Source organism: Cherax quadricarinatus, chromosome 88 (genome assembly GCF_038502225.1).
Source record: "Cherax quadricarinatus isolate ZL_2023a chromosome 88, ASM3850222v1, whole genome shotgun sequence".
NCBI lineage: Eukaryota > Metazoa > Arthropoda > Malacostraca > Decapoda > Parastacidae > Cherax > Cherax quadricarinatus.
Window position 1 is genome coordinate 4,349,245 of NC_091379.1, and position 20,431 is coordinate 4,369,675.

The following is a 20,431-nucleotide window of genomic DNA, read 5'->3' on the forward strand; positions in this document are numbered from 1 at the left end:
ATATGTTCTCCATGGGGAAGTGGAGAAGAATCCTTTCTCCGTATGCCATGCATGTCATAGGAGGCGATTAAAATACCTGGAGCAAAGGGCTAGTAACCTCTTCTGTATAAATTACTAAATTTTAAAAGCTTTTTTTCCTTTTAGATCACCTTGCCTAGGTAGGATACGGCCAGTTTGAAAAAAATTAATAGACACGAATATTGAAGTATATTTTATTTTTTCAGTCAAAACAGTATGCAATGTTCCTGTGTGTGATCATCAATGTCATGGGTGCGTTATTCTTCTTCTGGAATGCTTGTTACATAACATCCGACAAGGAGAGGTGTGATCGTGCTATTGCAGGTAAGCAAAATTAGTTTCCGATGATGAATAGAAACTGTACTGGCACAGGCTTGTTATCCTTCAAGTATTGTACTATGCATGAACTGATTACTTGCTTGTGTGTGTACTAAATACTAATTGTAGCATTTAACTTTTTATGTGCCTATTCATTTTTTACAACTGCTTTGCATGATGATGTTTGTTTTGCCTTCTTTGTTTACTCGGAGAATATTCTTGTATCAGTTTTTCTTTGGGAATAAGAACGTCTGTTGTATGATGGTGAAAGATTTCTCTTTTGAGTCATTTTGCACCAAAGGTATTATGACCCAAAATAGAAAAAAACGTTGTGCTTTAATAATAATAACGTTGTGTTTTAATAATTGTGATTTGATCGTAACGTGCAGAAAATATTTGTCTTGCATGATGGTTTTTGCTTAAAAAATCTTTAATAAATTCAAAGTGGTGTGACGTATGAATAATGGATGTAATAGTGCATGTATGACCTGATACTTCCAGGCAGATCCGAAAAATATCCTGTTTCAATTTTTAACATGTAGAATTGTGATTTTTTTTTTTAGCTGCATCCTTTTGATTAATGAAACAAAAGCATGTGAAAAACTTTTTGGAATTAGTCAGGTTCTTTAATATCTTGGCCTCGAATAGAATGCTCAATAAACAGTAGAATTGCCAGTGCAAATTTAGTCTTTAAACATTTCAGAAGTAAGGCACACTTAACACGTGGATTGCTCTCTGAAGACTACTCCAGAACTCAGGCTTGCTACTTTATTTGAATCTCTTAAAGATAAGTTACCTTTTTTTACACACTATAGCACGTGCTATAATATACATTCATCACCAACTTTTGTCTTACTGGGATGAATAGGCACCATACCAATCGTCTTCTTCAGTTCACTACACTCAAAGAAATAAAGGCTTGTTTACCTTGTATATATTTGAATGTTGATACTGTTCACTCTTCATTAACTCTTCTTTTAGATGTCTTGCAAAATTCTTCATTCTGTTTGAGTGAGCTATACCGGCATCATACTACTATTCATTGATTTACTATACAAGACTTGTATCAAGTTCAAATCATTCAATCGACAGTCTCAGCTACGAAGAAACTCCTTCTGTGGACACTTTCCTTGAACATTATCAGATTCTTAATAACTCCTTTGCATACAGTATTAACAAATACAGTATTTGAATTCCATGGGAGGAAATAGTTAAAAAAAAAAAAACAAAAAAAATTACAAGACAATATTTTATCTTGAGCAGAGACTCAGTGACTGATTAAATTAAAGAAGGAAGTGGGGGGGGGGGGTAGCCTGTTAAGGTCAAGCCCCTACACAGGATATGTTCAGTGTAAAGAACTAAAAGGCACAATACCATGACTGAAACAATACACACATAACCTGCACATAGTAGAAAAGAGCTTGTAACATCATCATGAGCTTCTGTGTCCTATGTGTGGGTTATTTGTGCATGTCCAATATAATTTAATTTTTTTTAACGTCGACAGTTTCCCACTGTTTCATTTTTATTCTTTGATTTTTCACCATCTGTGATGACACTGTTATTAAGATTTGCAAGAGAAACTGAAGCAGTAGAAAAGTGTATTGTCTAGTAAATCAGTAGAGAATATCCAAAAAATATATTTTTAACTGTTTTGACATGAGCTGCAAGCAGAACAAGTCTGTTAGACTGGTATTACAGCCTCTAGGGCCTTACTTCCCTGCACGTTTCCTTCCATATTGCTTTAGAGCAGGGCTGTACCCACCTTCCTTTACCCCCCTGTGACACTTGAGTGGTTCATTTGCAGCCCTTGAGATCTTGTGTAAAAAAAAAATATTAAACTACCCCCAAATTGTCATGGTAAGCACCTTTCGTGTACACTCTTGGTGTGTAAACTTGACACTATTTTTTTTTTATGAAAAAGTTGTGCATCTGCTTTATAACACTGGGTTTTGCCCCCCTCCCCTCCTTGCATGTTCCATGCTCTTGCACTGTGGTTTATCTTCTAACCTCGGTTTATATTTTTACAATTTTTGGGGTACACTGTAAAGTATATTACCTTTGAAATAGTTAAACTTTGGTATGAGGAAGGATGCAGTTCTATGATCATAGCAAAATCCAAATTAGCAAGTAATACCTGTGACTTCCATGTTATAAGGAAAGTGTTGGAGATCCCCCCCCCCCCCCCAACAAACTGGCCATATCCCACTGAGGCAGCGTGACCTAAACAGAAAAATGAAGTTTCTTTTAAAACTTAGTAATTTATGCAGATGGGGTTACTAGACCCTTGCTCCCGGCATTTTAGTCGCCTCTTTTGACACGCATGGCTTACGGAGGAAAAATTCTGTTCCACTTCCCCATAGAGAAGTGTTGGACTTGTATACAGTAAAATATCAAAATGTCCTCCAGAAGTGGAGGGGATTTTGGTATGTATGATGGGATTTTTTTTTTTTTCTGCGGTAACCCTTCAAGTGAAAAGCTCCTGATCTAATGAATTGGAGCTGCCCTCCATTTCTTCAGATCAAATCTGATTACCTTCCTTTTCCCAGGTGCAGTGTGGCCCTTATGGGTGTAGCGCTCCCCAGTGAATTAATCCTCGTACACTAAAATATCACGTGTGAAAGTCACGCAAGATAATTATCCATGGAGTAAAAGTGATTCAAAGTGGTCACTAATAATTTATTACAGTCAGTAAACTTATAATCGCCTCTCTCCTATCCTTACCTGTCAAGGCTGTCAGGAGGGAAGTGATTATTTACTAAATGGGCTAGCAAGACCTACCTGAAGTCTACCTGGAGGGTGTTCTGGGAGGTCAGTACCCCCAAGGCCCAGTCTTTGACCAGACCTCCTGGTGGATCAGGACCTTGTAATCAATTAAGATTCCCTGGCAGTGCTACTGAAATGGTGTAGTTGGATAGTGCTTTTTTTAAGCATGCTTTACTGTGTTTTGTTAAATTCACTCACTGCATGATTTTTTGAAATGCTCATTTGCTGGTTTCACTGAACTGCTGTTTAAGCTAGTAATAATAAATTATTAATGCTCTAATCCTGATGCTTACACTCATAAATACTAAGGAATGGAAATAGCTAATTACTAAGCTATAATAAACTTGTTAGCTATTTTCAAATTTCTGTTACTTAATAGTTGTAAACAGTCAGGATGCAATTTGATAAATTTAATACCTTGTTAGGAGACAGTGTTAAAAAAAAATACCTATTGTATTAACACTTAAGCTTTATTCCTAAATGCATTGTTGAACATATACCCTTATTACTTTGAGATCATTGTAATCAAAATTAATTTGGTTTCTTCATTATTGAGTTTATTGTGATCTGTATCATATTGACAAAATAGTTTCATATATTGTACAAGGATAAAAGTACGTACTTGTAAATTAGTCAGGCATTTCATTTATAAAATATAGAACCTTGGAATTCTGGATTAAGAAATTGTATCCATAAAAGTTAAGTAACTGTTAGTGGAGCTGTAAGCTAGAATTCTCTCAAGTTTAAGATTCTTAATAGATAAACAGCTCAAGTTAGGTGGTGATAACGAGGCAGTGGAGCCGTATAAGGTGATAATTAAGTGTGGTCCACAGGGGAGGCTGAGGACCAGGAGAGCACCAGCAGTAGCCGCAGTTTGAGTACCCCCGAAGATCCAGAAGAAGAACAGACACAGAACCTCCTTAATTAATGCATCTTATCATTAGCTGTGTCTTCAATTATCAAGTGTTTGTGAATGCTTGGCATTCAGTGAGTTTTGAATGTGTGTGTGTGTAAAAATGAGTGTGCTGCTTGTGCAAGGAAAGAGTTGTGCAATAGTTTTAAGCAGGATGTTTGCGAAGTAGAGGAGGTAAAAAGCCAACTGGTTTAGAGAGGTTGAGGGAAAGTTTCAGCCTATAAATTTCAGTGAAGTAATGTGTTGAGGTAGCTTGCAGCTGCTAAAGTTATATTTTTTCACTTATATATTACCATAAAATCTGAGAGGCATTTATAAGGTGTACTTTTACCTTATTCTCTTCGGTTATAGTATAACCCAAGTATTAATAAGGGATATAAATAATTTGTGAAAGATTTGTGTGAAACCCTTTTTTTTTTAATTTGTTCTTTAGTTTTGAATTGGAGCTGAGGTTTGGCTCTCAAGATTGTGGTATTGTTAAAGATGGCTTTAAAGGAAACATATCTGATTGTTTAAAAATGTGCCTCTCCAAGTGCCAGTTATGTACTTCACTACACTATTAGGCTAATGTTATGAAAAAGGCTCGTGTACAGTTCAGGACATTTATTAGAGGAAATGTTTTGTTATAAGTGGCAAAACATTTCCTTTAATATATATATCCTGAGCCGTACGTGTCTTTTTCTACATCCTGTCGGTATTACATGCTATTTCTCTAATGTTGTAGTTTACAAGCTTTCAAACCAGTTGGCCTACATAAATGAAAAGTATTGTGGCTGTGACTTTATTGTGCAATTTTTATTTATTTATTTTTTCAATGCAATTAAACACTATGCTGTAGTGTAGAAAACGTTAAATAGCAAGCATAGTTGAAATATGAAGTTCCTAGACATGACGAACCATGAGCAAGAACGAGGATGTTAATGACATCTGATGAATATTCACCTTTAGGGAATTATGTCCAGGATTCTATCAAATTATATGGAACTTGAGAAAAAAAGAACAGAATATTTTAATGATTTTTTATGGGAATTTACAGCAGCTTTTAGATTGCTCATGTGTTATTGTTATAATTATTATTATTTTTATTATTATTATTATTATGATTTATTATTATAATCATATTTCCTTCAAGGAAGGGTCCCTTGTATTGGTGAAGGGGTTCTTGATCTGAAGAATTGGACCACCTGCCCCCTTCCTCATATAAAATTTAAATATACTCTAACCTTCCCTTTCCCTCTCTCAATTTGGGCCTCTTTGGTGAGGAAATTTCTACCTTTTATGAAATGCAGTTTCAAAACAGTAGTAAAAGGGCTTTATTAACTGCTCTGTTTTCATACAAGTTCAATTGTTAGTGCTGCAGTGGTTATCACTCCATCCGATAGAAATTAGATCTTGAGGCAGGTCAGGTGACCCTCTAGTGAGATATTGGGTGACCATCTAGCAGGACCTCTGGTAATGGAAGATATTACTGGAGTTTGCTTGCAATTGACAGTGTACGACTCTTGGAGTTCATTCCAGTTCGCCTGTCACTATTATTAGCTGAAAAACGATTGCATGGTTAGTTCTTGTATCTAGACAGTTGGTTGTGCTAAGTCTAACTCATGTTCTGGGATGCTATCCTGGTGTCAAACACCAGGTAGGGTAAGAGGAGGTTTCCAGGTAACAGCAACTGTATCTGTTGCAGTGGAGATGGCCATGGTTAAGGGTGGGCATGTGGTTTCTTTTTTGTTTATTCTCAGAACTGACCCTTTCTTTTTTTTTCTTTGATATACAAGAGACCGCAATTCTCCTAGATCCTTAGTGATGACAATACCCTCTCCCTGACCCTTGCATGGTAATACTTTCCTTAGAACTTGGAAATGATTTTGGGTAATCCTCTGTTGCTCAAATCTGGTTCTAGCATTCTCTCAGACTTCACCTTACCTTGACCATGGAATCGGCTTTTTCCTTAATGTAATGATTGATAGTTCAAGCATCAGCAGACAGTGGCTCTAAGCCATCTACCAAAACACAATGACAGAAAAAACATTCATGACAAACTTTACCCCATCACATTTCAAGAAACCGCTTGGAGAGTTTTTCACTGAAAAAAAAAAAAATAATCCCAAAGCACACCTGAATGACCACCTCCTTGCACAAGAACTCTTGACATGCATTGTCTGACATGTTCCACCCTCTAAAACAGGGATGCACATCATCCAAGTTAATGGTGCTGACCAGGCCAATAAACTAACAGATTCCTGGACACGCACACCTTTAGGGCAATGAACACTTGAGACTTGCTTCTTGGTCGGCTATTCATTTTCTGCCAATATCCCACAGGGAGGTCCCTTTTTCAAACTACTGTATTATATCAGTACCCCCTTTGACTTGGAAACTACTGACAATAGCATTTGATTAAATTAAACAACAACAAAAATTACTTTCTGCCAAATCACAATCACATTCCTTGGCATGTTCTTTTTGTTGCTGTTGGGTGTGGAGAAAGTGCTCACCTAATCACAAATGTGACATTCATGGCCTACATACAATCATATCCAGAGATGCCCAGTGCCCCTCTGCATTGACTGGCAAGAAGTCTTATCATTTCACTGAATTATTAATGGACTGCTCTATCACTGAGCACAGAAAATTCAGTTTTAACATCTTCAGTGCCCTGATGTGCTAATTCTCTGCTCTTCTCGCCCAAAATTCCACATTTTAATGCAGTTTCCTTACATGAAGTTTGATCAGAAACTAACTTATTGTACCATATGTGTTAATTTTACACCTCATGAACCCTCACCTCCACTCATTCATACCCTTACAATCCAATTCACTGTTGAGCTATATGATCCATACAGGTTTGAGCCAAGCTCCCATTTCCCAGATCAAGAGCCTCTCATCAACATAGTCACTTTCCCCAAGGTAATATTTTTGAGTTATCGATGGTGCATAAAAAAGGCATCATGCACTTAATGTTACTTTGATCTTAAGTCTAAAACAAAAATATAGTGCATGGTAGTGCACTGTATATTAAGACTATTTTGACCAAATATTTTTTTTGTGAATTCTGCACGACATTAAATGACTCTCGTATTCAGTATCTTTTCATAAAAGATATTATGAATCTGAAATGTTAACAGGATCTGTACTGTTGCAGCATTGGAATCTCCATGTACAGTGTTTGTGTACTTTGCAGTGCAGACGCTTATTTCCATTACCTTTAAACATCATCTGTAGATTAAGTTTGCTTGCCGGTTCAAAGCAGGTACTGCAATGCAAAGTTACGCAGATACTTTGGTGCTAGTGTTGTCTGTTGCCAAACTGTCTTTGTGCTTAAAGTGAAACCTTGAATAATAATTTTTTTGAAACTTCAAAAAACTAATCCTTAAGAGAGGCATTTTGTTACATTAATTTTGAAAATTTTACAATAATCAGAATACAGTGGTACCCAGAGTTTCGAACTTATTTCATTCCAGAATGCTGTTCGAGTGCCAATACCGAACGAATTTGTTCCCATAAGGAATAATGTGACTTAGATTAGTCCGTTTCAGACCCCCAAAAATACACTTTACAAACACACTTACACAAATACACTTACATAATTGTTCGAGTTGGGAGCAGTTCGAAACTCGGGGTACCACTGTATAACTTTAAAAATAATACACTCCTGGCAAGTCCCTTGTGTATGATAATCTGAGCATTCTGAATTGTGTAGGTATATTTACATTAGTGTAAATCAAAAATATGAACACCACTTCTGTGAGTACCATCAAATACATGTAACAATTAAAAAAATTTTTTTTTATTTTATTTTCTTTGATATAAATGCAGGTGTTGGCAAAGTATAATCTTTGACAATAACAACTAGTGAGGAAGAGGCAGAGGTGATCAGACAACAATATCACTGCAGGAAACCTTGTGGCTAGGCGTGCCTTCTGTCACACTTTCAAGGGCGATGAGATAGCCGTAAACGATAGGAGAACTTCCTCGTATTAGGAAAGTGAGAAACTGCATAATGTATACCGGGGACTATCTACTTGCTGCCTTGTATTTTGCAAGTTTCAGTTATACAGATTTAGCCATGGAGTGTTGAGAAGAATTCTGTAGATTGCCCATACCATTGCTCAACCTACTTTTATATAGAGCTCCCGACACTACATGGACCTCGTGGTTATAGTATGAAATCAGTTGTCCACTGTATCGTGAAAGTGACATATTGTGTAAAGAATACTGGGAGCTGAACCAGTGGCCTTTAAATATCAACTTCATAACTTGGCTGACTTATTTAAGGTTATTACTTAAAAAAAAAAAAAAAATTTCTGGAAATCTGATCTGTGGCTGATTGTTCCCCTCTCCACCCCTTCCCCTTACCCTTTAACAATGACTGATTCTAGGTCTATTTGCAACTGCACCTAAAATTTGTGAACTTACTAAAATTGGCTAGTAATGAAAATTAAAAGGAATGTTCATATATCACTGATTAATGGTTACATTCACATTATTTAAATGATAAGGTACAAAATGGTAGGTTAAAGCCCAGTCACAAGGGTTTTGTTTAATTTTAACATACTGAGTAAGTTTATTCTGGTGACAGTACCCATAGGATGGTGCCCTGGTAATGTTAACACTTGTGTAACCAGTTTGCTGTCAGCAAATTTCATTATTTAGGAGGTCTGGTGCAAAATTAACTACTATTATAGTTAAGCACTGATACCTTTGTAACCTTTATAAATAGAAAATTATGGAGTAGACTGATAAGGTATTGCTAAGTATGTGAAAATTATGTAAATATTCCTGCAGAAATTTTCAAATTATTGATTAATGATCTTTGAACATTGCCTTCTCTGCTTTCTGAAATGACATAGATACTACACTCACAGCGTCCCTTCTTTCGAGTTTAAATTTTTCTTTATACATATTTAAAAAATCTAATAAGGAATAATTTTTTTTTTAATAATTATCCATGTAAATCAGAATGTAGAATTGCGGATGAGCAAGGAGGCTTCAGAGTGGGTAGGGGATGTGTAGATCAAGTGTTTACATTGAAGCATATATGTGAACAGTATTTGGATAAAGGTAGGGAAGTTTTTATTGCATTTATGGATTTAGAAAAGGCATATGATAGTGGATAGAGGAGCAATGTGGCGGATGTTGCAAGTTTATGGAATAGGTGGTAAGTTACTAAATGCTGTAAAAAGCTTTTATGAGGATAGTGAGGCTCAGGTTAGGGTGTGTAGAAGAGAGGGAGACTACTTCCCGGTAAAAGTAGGTCTTAGACAGGGATGTGTAATGTCACCATGGTTGTTTAATATTTATAGATGGGGTTGTAAAAGAAGTAAATGCTAGGGTGTTCGGGAGAGGGGTGGGATTAAATTATGGGGAATCAAATTCAAAATGGGAATTGACAGTTACTTTTTGCAGATGATACTGTGCTTATGGGAGATTCTAAAGAAAAATTGCAAAGGTTAGTGGATGAGTTTGAGAATGTGTGTAAAGGTAGAAAGTTGAAAGTGAACATAGAAAAGAGTAAGGTGATGAGGGTATCAAATGATTTAGATAAAGAAAAATTGGATATCAAATTGGGGAGGAGGAGTATGGAAGAAGTGAATGTTTTCAGATACTTGGGAGTTGACGTGTCGGCAGATGGATTTATGAAGGATGAGGTTAATCATAGAATTGATGAGGGAAAAAAGGCGAGTGGTGCGTTGAGGTATATGTGGAGTCAAAAAACGTTATCTATGGAGGCAAAGAAGGGAATGTATGAAAGTATAGTAGTACCAACACTCTTATATGGATGTGAAGCTTGGGTGGTAAATGCAGCAGCGAGGAGACGGTTGGAGGCAGTGGAGATGTCCTGTCTAAGGGCAATGTGTGGTGTAAATATTATGCAGAAAATTCGAAGTGTGGAAATTAGGAGAAGGTGTGGAGTTAATAAAAGCATTAGTCAGAGGGGTTGTTGAGGTGGTTTGGTTATTTAGAGAGAATGGATCAAAGTAGAATGACATGGAAAGCATATAAATCTATAGGGGAAGGAAAGAGGGGTAGGGGTCGTCCTCGAAAGGGTTGGAAAGAGGGGGTAAAGGAGGTTTTGTGGGCGAGGGGCTTGGACTTCCAGCAAGCGTGCATGAGCGTGTTAAATAGGAGTGAATGGAGACGAATGATACTTGGGACCTGACGATCTGTTGGAGTGTGAGCAGGGTAATATTTAGTGAAGGGATTCAGGGAAACCGGTTATTTTCATATAGTCGGACTTGAGTCCTGGAAATGGGAAGTACAATGCCTGCACTTTAAAGGAGGGGTTTGGGATATTGGCAGTTTGGAGGGATATGTTGTGTATCTTTATATGTATATGCTTCTAAACTGTTGTATTCTGAGCACCTCTGCAAAAGCAGTGATAATGTGTGCGTGTGGTGAAAGTGTTGAATGATGATGAAAGTATTTTCTTTTTGGGGATTTTCTTTCTTTTTTGGGTCACCCTGCCTCGGTGGGAGACGGCCGACTTGTTGAAAAAAAGAAAAAATCAGATAATATACAGCATTTGATTGGTCTTATCAGTTTGCAAAAATATTTTCTTTTGTTCATTTGAAATGGAAATGTGCCATTATATATTTCAAGATTATTCAAAACCGAAACATTTACAGTTTAACAATTCCATTTTTACATGATTCTTTAATGTTCAGTTAGACATACATAGCATGTTTTTAACATTTCCAGTTTGTATAATAATTTCATGTGTAATCTGCGCTTGTATGTCCAGTAAGAGATGAAGTTAACTATATTTCTAGAAGCAACAATAACCCATCTATTGGAGTTAAATCTTGTGATTTTCCGGTCCGTCCTGACCCACCGTCAGTCATGATTCCATAATGCCACAGATTAGACCAAAGAGTAGTCCTAAGATTTATCTCTAATTTGTGGGTTGTTAACTGTTCCAATGTGATTATCATTCAGGGGTGGCACCAAGGGGAGATTGAAGCCCGTTGAAAAAATTTCATTAGCCTCCCAAAGCCCCCTCCACTCTCAAAAATAACAACATTGCTTCAAGACAAGTCGTCTAGCCCCCTCTTCCATCCAGACTGCCACTCCCTAAGTCCCTCCTGTATAAAACTTCTGAAGCTGCACTTCCTTTCATTTTATGGTACTTTCCTGGATCAAGCTCAGGATTATTAGTGTAAGTGAGAGATGAATGAAAGTTAAAATACTGTTGCTGACACAATTGACTTCCCCCCCCCCCCCCCAACAAGTCGGCCGTCTCGCACCGAGGCAGGGTGTCCCAAAAAAGAAAGAAAATCCCCAAAAAGAAAATACTTTCATCATTCAACACTTTCACCACACTCACACATTATCACTGTTTTTGCAGAGGTGCTCAGAATACAACAGTTTAGAAGCATACACATATAAAGATACACAACATATCCCTCCAAACTGCCAATATCCCAAACCCCTCCTTTAAAGTGCAGGCATTGTACTTCCCATTTCCAGGACTCAAGTCCGACTATATGAAAATAACCGGTTTCCCTGAATCCCTTCACTAAATATTACCCTGTTCACACTCCAACAGATCGTCAGGTCCCAAGTACCATTCGTCTCCATTCACTCCTATCTAACACTCTCACACACGCTTGCTAGAATTTGGAATTTGGAGAGGAAACTGCAGATGACGTTCGTCTCTCTTGGACCAGTACTAAGTGATAGTTTGACTATGCTACAGGATGAACCAAGACATCATCTAAAGTTTCCTTTAAAAATTATTGTTAATAGTCTGCTAGGGTTGATTGTGTGCTGTTTATTACTGTGATAATTAATTGTCATGAAATTCATTAATGTCACAAGCATTGTTCAGTAAATTCCAGCAAGTGGATTATGATCTTGTGATAGAAATACCAATAATTTTAATGGGACTCATGATTATCTTCATTTGCATTCAAGCAAATTACAACTAAGGTGCCCTGACCTATGGGTTTGTGTTTTGTATTGTATCTAAAAGTAGGAAGAAAAGCATCATATATGATGTTTTGATTCCTTATGTAATTACAGATCATGTTTACAAGATAATCTCTCTAGATAGCTGATGCTTGATTTTGAAGAAATTTGTTATATTTTAGTAGAAAGATGTTTATTACAGTGGACCCTCGACCAACGATATTAATCCGTTCCTGAGAGCTCATCGTTAGTCAAAATAATCGTTAGTCAAGTTAATTTTCCCCATAAGAAATAATGGAAATCAAAATTAATCCGTGCAAGACACCCAAAAGTATTGAAAAAAAAAATTTTAACACATGAAATATTAATTTTAATACACACAAACTGAAGAAGACATGCACAGTTACATGACACTTACCTTTATTGAAGATCTGGTGATGATTGATGGGATGGGAAGAGGGGAGTGTGTTGATGGTCTTAGTGTTTAGAAGGGGAATCCCCTTCCATTAGGGCTTGAGGTGGCAAGTCCTTTTTCGGGGTTACTTCCCTTCTTCTTTTAATGCCGCTAGGACCAGCTTGAGTCACTGGACCTCTGTCGCACAACATATCTGCCCATAGAGGCCTGTACCTCCCGTTCCTTTATGACATTCCTAAAATGTCCACTTGTTCAGGTTTCAGTCCTTCACTGTCTATGTACTCCTTGAATTCCTGCACATATTTTTCAGCTGCTTTTTGGTCCAAACTGGCAGCCTCACCATGCCTTATCACACTATGTATGCCACTACGATTCTTAAATCCCTCAAACCAACCTTTGCTGGCCTTAAATTCACTCGCATCACCACTAGTTGCTGGCATTTTTCTAATTAAATCGTCATGCAACTTCCTAGCCTTTTCACATATGATCGCTTGAGAGATGCTATCTCCTGCTATCTGTTTTTCGTTTATCCATACCAATAACAGTCTCTCAACATCTTTTATCACTTGCGATCTCAGTTTCGAAAACATAGTTGCACCTTTGGCAAGAACAGCTTCCTTGATTGCCATTTTCTTGGCCACAATAGTAGCGATGGTTGATTGGGGTTTTGTGTACAGCCTGGCCAGCTCGGAGACATGCACTCCACTTTCGTACTTAGCAATGATCTCTTTCTTCATATCCATAGTAATTCTCACCCTTTTTGCTGTAGGGTTGGCACTAGAAGCTTTCTTGGGGCCCATGGTGACTTATATTGCAGGTGCAATCACTAAAAAGGCTGTGATAATATGAAATGTTCCGATTGTATGCTTGGAAGCGACCGCGGTGGCTGGCTGGCTTGTAAACACTGGCCAGAAGTGGACGTGTCTCAGACGGAACGAATAGTGTTGGTCGAGTTTTTTAGCGCTAATCGAGGCAAAATTTTTGCGATAAAATGTATCGCTAGTCAGATTTATCGTTAATCGATGCCATCGTTGGTCGAGGGTCCACTATACTTTAGTTTGAGTGTACATGTTTGTTAATTAGTTGAGCTAACCCTTTCAGGGTCCAGAGGCCAAATTTCAAAGTGCACACCAGGGTCCAAGAATTTAAAAAAAAAAAATTGTTATTTTTTCTTATGAGATGGTAGAGAATCTTTTTCTGAAGGTAATAAAACAAAAAGTATGAAATTTGATGGAAAATTGATGAAATTATGCTCGCGAATTTTGATGTGTCAGCGATATTTACGAATCAGCGATTTTGCTGACTTTGACTCCCATTTTAGGCCAATTACATTATTCCAGTCAACCAAATTCTTAGCTATTTCACTAGTATTACTTCTATTCTATCGATTGAGCACAAGAAATCGCCAAGTCAACTGTTTCAACTACAAAATAAAGTGATCGGAAATTGGTAATTTGGCCAATTTAACTCAGTTCAAAATATTCCAATTTCAAAATAGGGTCCAGAATAAACAATGTAGGTATTCTTGGCACTAAACTAACATTTCCTCTGTTCATTAGTCATGTTTTGAGGCTTTACAAATGAATTCCGTTTTGATTTTTTATTCACATAATTAATTTTTATTCAAACCAAAAAATAGAAGATTTACTGTTATGCAATATTGTAATAACTGTATAAATATCATCATCACATTTGTGAATGTATATTAGACCCACCAGCTGGCGTGTATTAGACGTGTGAGGTCGTTTGTTTCCTCTTGAACCTCGGCAAAAATTTAACATTTCCGCTACTTTGAGCTCGGTTTCAAGCCATTTCCAGTGCTAAAACCAATCTCTATTTCTGTAATATGTCTTCCATTCTATCAAATGAGACCAAGAAATCGCAAATACATCTATAAAAAACTGCAAAGTCGCTGTTTTAATCGAAAATCACGGAATCGGTTTTTTTTCTCTCATTATACACTGCATGCTGCAGGATTTGTTTTATGTGGTGCACACATACCACATAGATGTATTCTCTCATATCTAGGCCCAAATTTACCACTTGCAGCTTATCAGAGTGAGTCGAGTTCATGGCGTAGATCTACGGTTTGGACCCTGAACGTAAAGCTGTAGATCTACGGCACGGACCCTGGAAGGGTTAAATTGCCCAATTTACTATAACTTAGTGATGATTAGATGGCAATTCCAGGTCCTTATTAGCAGGGGCATTTTTAGGACTTCCAACCACTTGATACATTTTTCTTAGGGACCTATTTGTGATGCTCACCTATAAAAATTCAGATATTCAATTTTTAAGATTTTTTTTTTTTTTTTTTTTTCTCTCTCTCAACAAGTCGGCCGTCTCCCACCGAGGCAGGGTGACCCAAAAAAGAAAGAAAATCCCCAAAAAGAAAATACTTTCATCAATCAACACTTTCACCACACTCGCACATTATTACTGTTTTTGCAGAGGTGCTCAGAATACAACAGTTTAGAAGCATACACATATAAAGATACACAACATATCCCTCCAAACTGCCAGTATCCCAAACCCCTCCTTTAAAGTGCAGGCATTTTAAGAATATAAATGTTAATATTCAGTAGAGTGTATGAAAAATTTACAAACTAAGGATTGATAAATAATAATTATAATTTTGTTCTTAGATTAGTAAGCAGAAAAAATGTAGCTTTGGATAATAAAACGTTTAAGAAAAAATTTTACAACATACATACATATATGCTCCTCTTAAGAAAGGAGTATTGTACACAGAAAATTTTTGCTTGTAAACAGCACAAAATATAATTTCAGGAAAAATGTTAGCAGATATAATTGTGCTTTTATATAAAAAAAATACTGTATAGACTACACAAAATGCACCCAAAAGGAAAATTAACTTGTATTTTTAAATCTAATGGTTACTTGCCTGTGGTTATGTTCACACTAATAAGACATCTCAAGCGAAGATACCACTTGTAAAATTAAAGAATATTTTGAAACATTAATGTTTCAAGTCTTCACCGAAAGCTAGTTTTGTGTTTATTTTTTTTTTCACTTGTATTAGCTTTATTTGGAAAAGGGTGACTAGTATTGAGAGGATGGTACTTTTAGCTCTGGTCTTCTAGTTACAGATAGGTAAGGCTGAAGTTTTTGCATCTGACTTGTATAAATAATATAATTGCTCCTAAAAAGAATTGCTTCACAATCTGTATTTCATGGGCATTTCCATAATTTTTAAAATACTTTGGGGCCAACACTATGAAGAACCTGTTAGAACAAGGCAACTCGTGTACTTACAATACATGTTAAAAATGCCCTTGCTTATTAGGTATATAATTTTAGACTAAAAATAATCACCTAGGTTTCAAAGGCTAAAATAATAAGTAACCTCATATACAGTGGACTCCCGCTTAACGATCACCTCCCAATGCGACCAATTATGCAAGTGTATTTATGTAAGTGCGTTTGTACGTGTATGTTTGGGGGTCTGAAATGGACTAATCTACTTCACAATATTCCTTATGGGAACAAATTCGGTCAGTACTGGCACCTGAACATACTTCTGGAATGAAAAAATATCGTTAACCAGGGGTCCACTGTATAGTGTTATTCAGATTTGCAGTTATCAATTCATGATGTTAATTGCATGAGAAATTCAATGTTATGCAGCACTATAGTAATTATAGTTAGCACTTTTACTGGGTCCTTTGATATCAAACTGACCATTACATTTTATTTTTTTTTTTCAAAGGACTTCAAGTGTGTATGTGGTGAATGTTAGTGTAGTATGAGATGGATTTTGGGGATTGTCTTGTGAATCATACATACATTGTACATACTCCAATTTCGCAATACATCGTGTACAATTAAAATATTGTAAATGGCTTCATACTTTCATTTTTATACATCGGATCATATTCATACTTCTGCCATCCATTTTGTATTTTCAGGTATGATTTGTATATATGTAATGTTGTATTATAGCTTAATAAATTAATTTATGTTTATGCTGTTTTTCATTCCTTTAATGTAGTACCCTCACTTTTTTCCATCACTTGGGTCTTGCACCATAACTTGAGAATGTATGTATGTGTGTGTTTTTTTTTTTCTGGATTTTGTCTGAGGGTACTGGATCAAAACTTCAATGGAGAACACTGCAATTTGCCTCCCTTTTTTTGTGTAAGCCAGGTACATTGGGAAATAATTTTCCATCACTTACCTATTGTTTTTATCTCTGGATGTTGCTGGAATGTATGGTTATCAAAATACCTAGACAGAGTTTAGCAAGGTATACAAAGGTAAGACACATATGCAACAGTTAGGTATCTTTATTATGAAACGTTTCGCCTACACAGTAGGCTTCTTCAGTCAAGTACAGAAAAGTTGATAGAAGCAGAAGATACTTGAAGACGATGTAATCAGTCCATCACCCTTAAGGGTGATGGACTGATTACATCACCCTTAAGGGTGATGGACTGATTACATCGTCTTCAAGTATCTTCTGCTTCTATCAACTTTTCTGTACTTGACTGAAGAAGCCTACTGTGTAGGCGAAACGTTTCATAATAAAGATACCTAACTGTTGCATATGTGTCTTACCTAACAACCTGTCGGTATTTTATACCATTTTATTGTTCAAGGTATACAAACTTGACATCAATCATTTTATATCTAAGAAGAACTTAAGTTATTCTCTTGAAATTTAATGGATTTCACTACAAGAAGGTAAAATATCTGCCAAATGGACAATAATACACTGCTGATTTTTGAAAACGGTGATCCTTCAAGCCACAAGCTTGGCTTACTGACAAGTGTAGTGAAATTGCGGGAAAAATGCAGGATGTGAATGAAACACTTGCAGATTGAATAAATGCTAACTAGCAAACAGCTTTATTTTTTGATGATCAAATTCCTGTATGTCAAAAGTGGGCAGATGGATTTCTAACTATATAACAAATCAAATGCAAAGAGTAATAGTAAATAGTCATAGGCTCCCACGAGTGAAAAGCTCTTTTCCTCAATGCACAGTACTTGACCCTATCCTTTTCCTCATCCTCATATCTGATGTAGAAAGAGATGTAAAGCATAGCACTGTAATATCCTTTGCAGATGATGCTAGAATGTGCATGAGTGACATCCAATGAGGACACTAAATTTCCACGTGGATATAACCCAAGTCTTCCAGTAGGCCGCAGAAAACAGTGCGATGTTCAACGAGAATGAATTTCAGTTACTCGTTAGGGAAAACTTAAGGAAATAAAAGCTTGAATGAAGTACAAAACTAATTCTAGCCATTTGGTTGAGTGAAAAACTAACACGAAGGGCTAAGAAGTAATTATCTCACAGGACCTCGCTTTCAGGGATCACAACCTGTAAGGAAAATGATAGGATGGATAATGAGACTTGAAAGCAAGGGATGCCAAACCAGTGATCCTGTCACTTGTTCTCTAGGCTGGAATACTGTTGTACACTTACAACCCCCTATAAGGAAGGCAAAAATTGCAGTGAATCTTCACTGCATATTTAGGTTGTCAAGCACCTTAATTACTTGGGACATCTGAAGTTGCTTCACCTGTATGCCTTGGAATGCAGGTAAGAAAGAGGCATCATAATTTACACCTGGAAAATCCTAGAGACTGGTCCCAAATCTGCACACAGGAATTACTCCCTATGAAAGCAAAAGGCTTGGCAAATAGCGTAATATACTACCTGTCACCAGAAAGTTACATATAGTATGTACCAGTAAACAAACTTCATGTGACACAACTTTAATTCTTGTCCAAATTACAATTGTTGTCTTCGATGCCTGCTGGATCCATCTTTCTAAAGCCATTTTAGAGTTAAGGCTAGTACTCAGTACTACATTTGATACTAACCACAATCACTTGTTTATCAAGGAATTTGGTTTTCCCTGTAGTATATACATAAATGATTTTGTCATTGCTTGTGCTGACAACGACAGCGTGGCTCCTTGGCGGTGCATATTCATGGGGAAGCTTTTAAATTAAGCTGGTAAGAATCATACATCTCCTGACCCCCTCGGTATAGCGAGCTGTTGATAACTAATTTTAAGTTGGATCGCTTCACACAGCTTACTATCGCCAAGACTAGTTTTATAACTTGAACATTGCAACCTGCCATTGCTTATTAGCAACTATCATTGTGTGGCTGACAGTGCTAGGCCAGTGTGTGTATTTAGTTTTGTACTCACATGGGTGCTGACACTTAGTGTAGGTGAGCTCATGTAGAAACTGATGATGGTGGTGGTGCAGAAAGTAAATTACAGTTAGCAAGTGACAGCAGTTAGCCAGAAATATCAGAAACAAAGTGTGTGTGGTTTTCAATATACGAAACTGTTTAGTCTAAAGCTGTTTGGCTGCCAACACAACCTGAGAGTCCTCAGAGTTATTGGTCTCTTACCCCTTTTGATAATATATTAGTCTAGTCGACTCCAGACATGAGTATTTCCTCAACTGATAGTAATTAAATGATGGCCAAAAACCCAATTGAAGTATGGTTAAAACAAGCTCGGGCACTAATCTGGACAATTGATATTGCCACAGGTCCCTGATGTTCAGGGACAATACTGAAAAACAGAAAGGGGTAAAACCCTATGCAGGAGACTATAGTCTTATGCCTAGAGAGAGAGATCCCTATGTGGGAGAGTAAAATCTTAGTCCTAGAGAGACATAATAGTACAAGCAACACTATTATTATAATCATGGGAGAGTGCTAAATCTGTAGGGATTATACAGTGCTTGTAGGGAGAGGGATGGGAAGGATTCAGGCTCAATTCAGGGAACTCGAACATACATCCAATTCCCTAGATCAAAGAGCCCCTCACCATCATTCCAGGAACCTCCCTTGGGGGGGGCCCACAAGGAACAGCCTACATATACTGCCAGCTTGGTAGAAATTTTTATGTGCAACTGCAACTCTCATTTTCTGTTGCCTGCTGCTGCAATATCAGAGAACTGACATTATAGAAAAAAGTAACTAAAAGAGATGAATTAACATAAATGTGATGAATTACCTGGAGACGATTTGATAAGTTTATTCAGGTATACATAGTTACATTGATTATCATACATAGCAGCGTATGTGTAGAGAACCTGGGATAACCAAAAAACAAAGTGACTTATTTCCACTGGCATCCTTGTGACAATTGTTATTTATATTTAAAAGTTAAAAACAGGTGAACGTCCCAGTGGCCTGGTCTGTGGCGCTGTACGACCCTTGTAGGTTTAGCACTTCTATTTGATTATAATAATGTGACCAGGCCTCGTGGTGGATCAGGGGCTGATCAATTGTCTTGTAAAAATTTTACTTTATTTTGCAAGGAGAGTTTTTCAAAAATTTGGTTTGTTTTTCTTTAAATTTAAATGCATCCCAAAATATCTTGAACAAAGCCTAATCTTATCTATTATCTATCTTCCAGAGGATGACAAAGAAACCTGCCCAGAATCCAATAATACACGGAACAACGGTAATTTTGTATAAACTTTCATAGTCACACTGAAAACCAGAAGAAAACTATAGGGATTCTGTTGGTGGGTTTAGAATAAAATAATACTCTTATTTTTTAATGCACTAGGAAAAATTTTCCGCTAGTTTTCATGAATGTTTTTTGCAGTAATCGTTGTTAAGTACAGTGGACCCCCACATGACGATCACCTCCAAATGCGACCAATTATGTAAGTGTATTTATGTAAGTGCGTTTGTATGTGTATGTTTGGGGGTCTGAAATGGACTAATCTACTTCACAATATTCCTTATGGGAACAAATTCGGTCAGTACTGGCACCTGAACATACTTCTGAAGTGAAAAAATATCGTTAACCAGGGGTCCACTGTATTACGCATGTGCAAAATCCGAGTATCTTTATTGTAGACGTTTTGCCATCCAGTGGCTTTATCAATACAAATTCAAGGACAATGGAAAGAAAGTAGAACTATACAAAAGATGTGGTAGTCAGTCCCTCAGCCTTGAAGTTGACGAACATAGTCTTGAAGACTACGGTGCTCTTCAACTCCAAGACGGACTGATTACCTTTTCTTTTGTATAAATTTCTACTGTCTTCCCATTATGTCCTTGAATTTGTACTGATAAAGCCA

At 36.9% G+C, this 20,431-nt stretch overlaps 1 protein-coding gene across 2 annotated transcripts in view; it reads left to right on the top strand.

The window, feature by feature from the left end:
* The window catches only part of spin (Protein spinster), a 108,888-nt gene extending 88,834 nt beyond the window's left edge, over positions 1–20,054 (top strand). Inside the window, exons 10-11 of one of the 2 annotated variants that reach the window (XM_070103875.1) lie at positions 225–342; positions 19,756–20,054. In XM_070103875.1, the coding sequence (XP_069959976.1) occupies positions 225–342; positions 19,756–19,817 (180 nt within the window). In that variant the 3' untranslated portion in view covers positions 19,818–20,054. Of the gene's footprint in view, positions 1–224; positions 343–3,935; positions 4,182–19,755 lie in introns of those variants that run through there. The other variant, XM_070103874.1, reaches the window with a different exon arrangement.
* Positions 20,055–20,431: the final 377 nt, after the last annotated feature.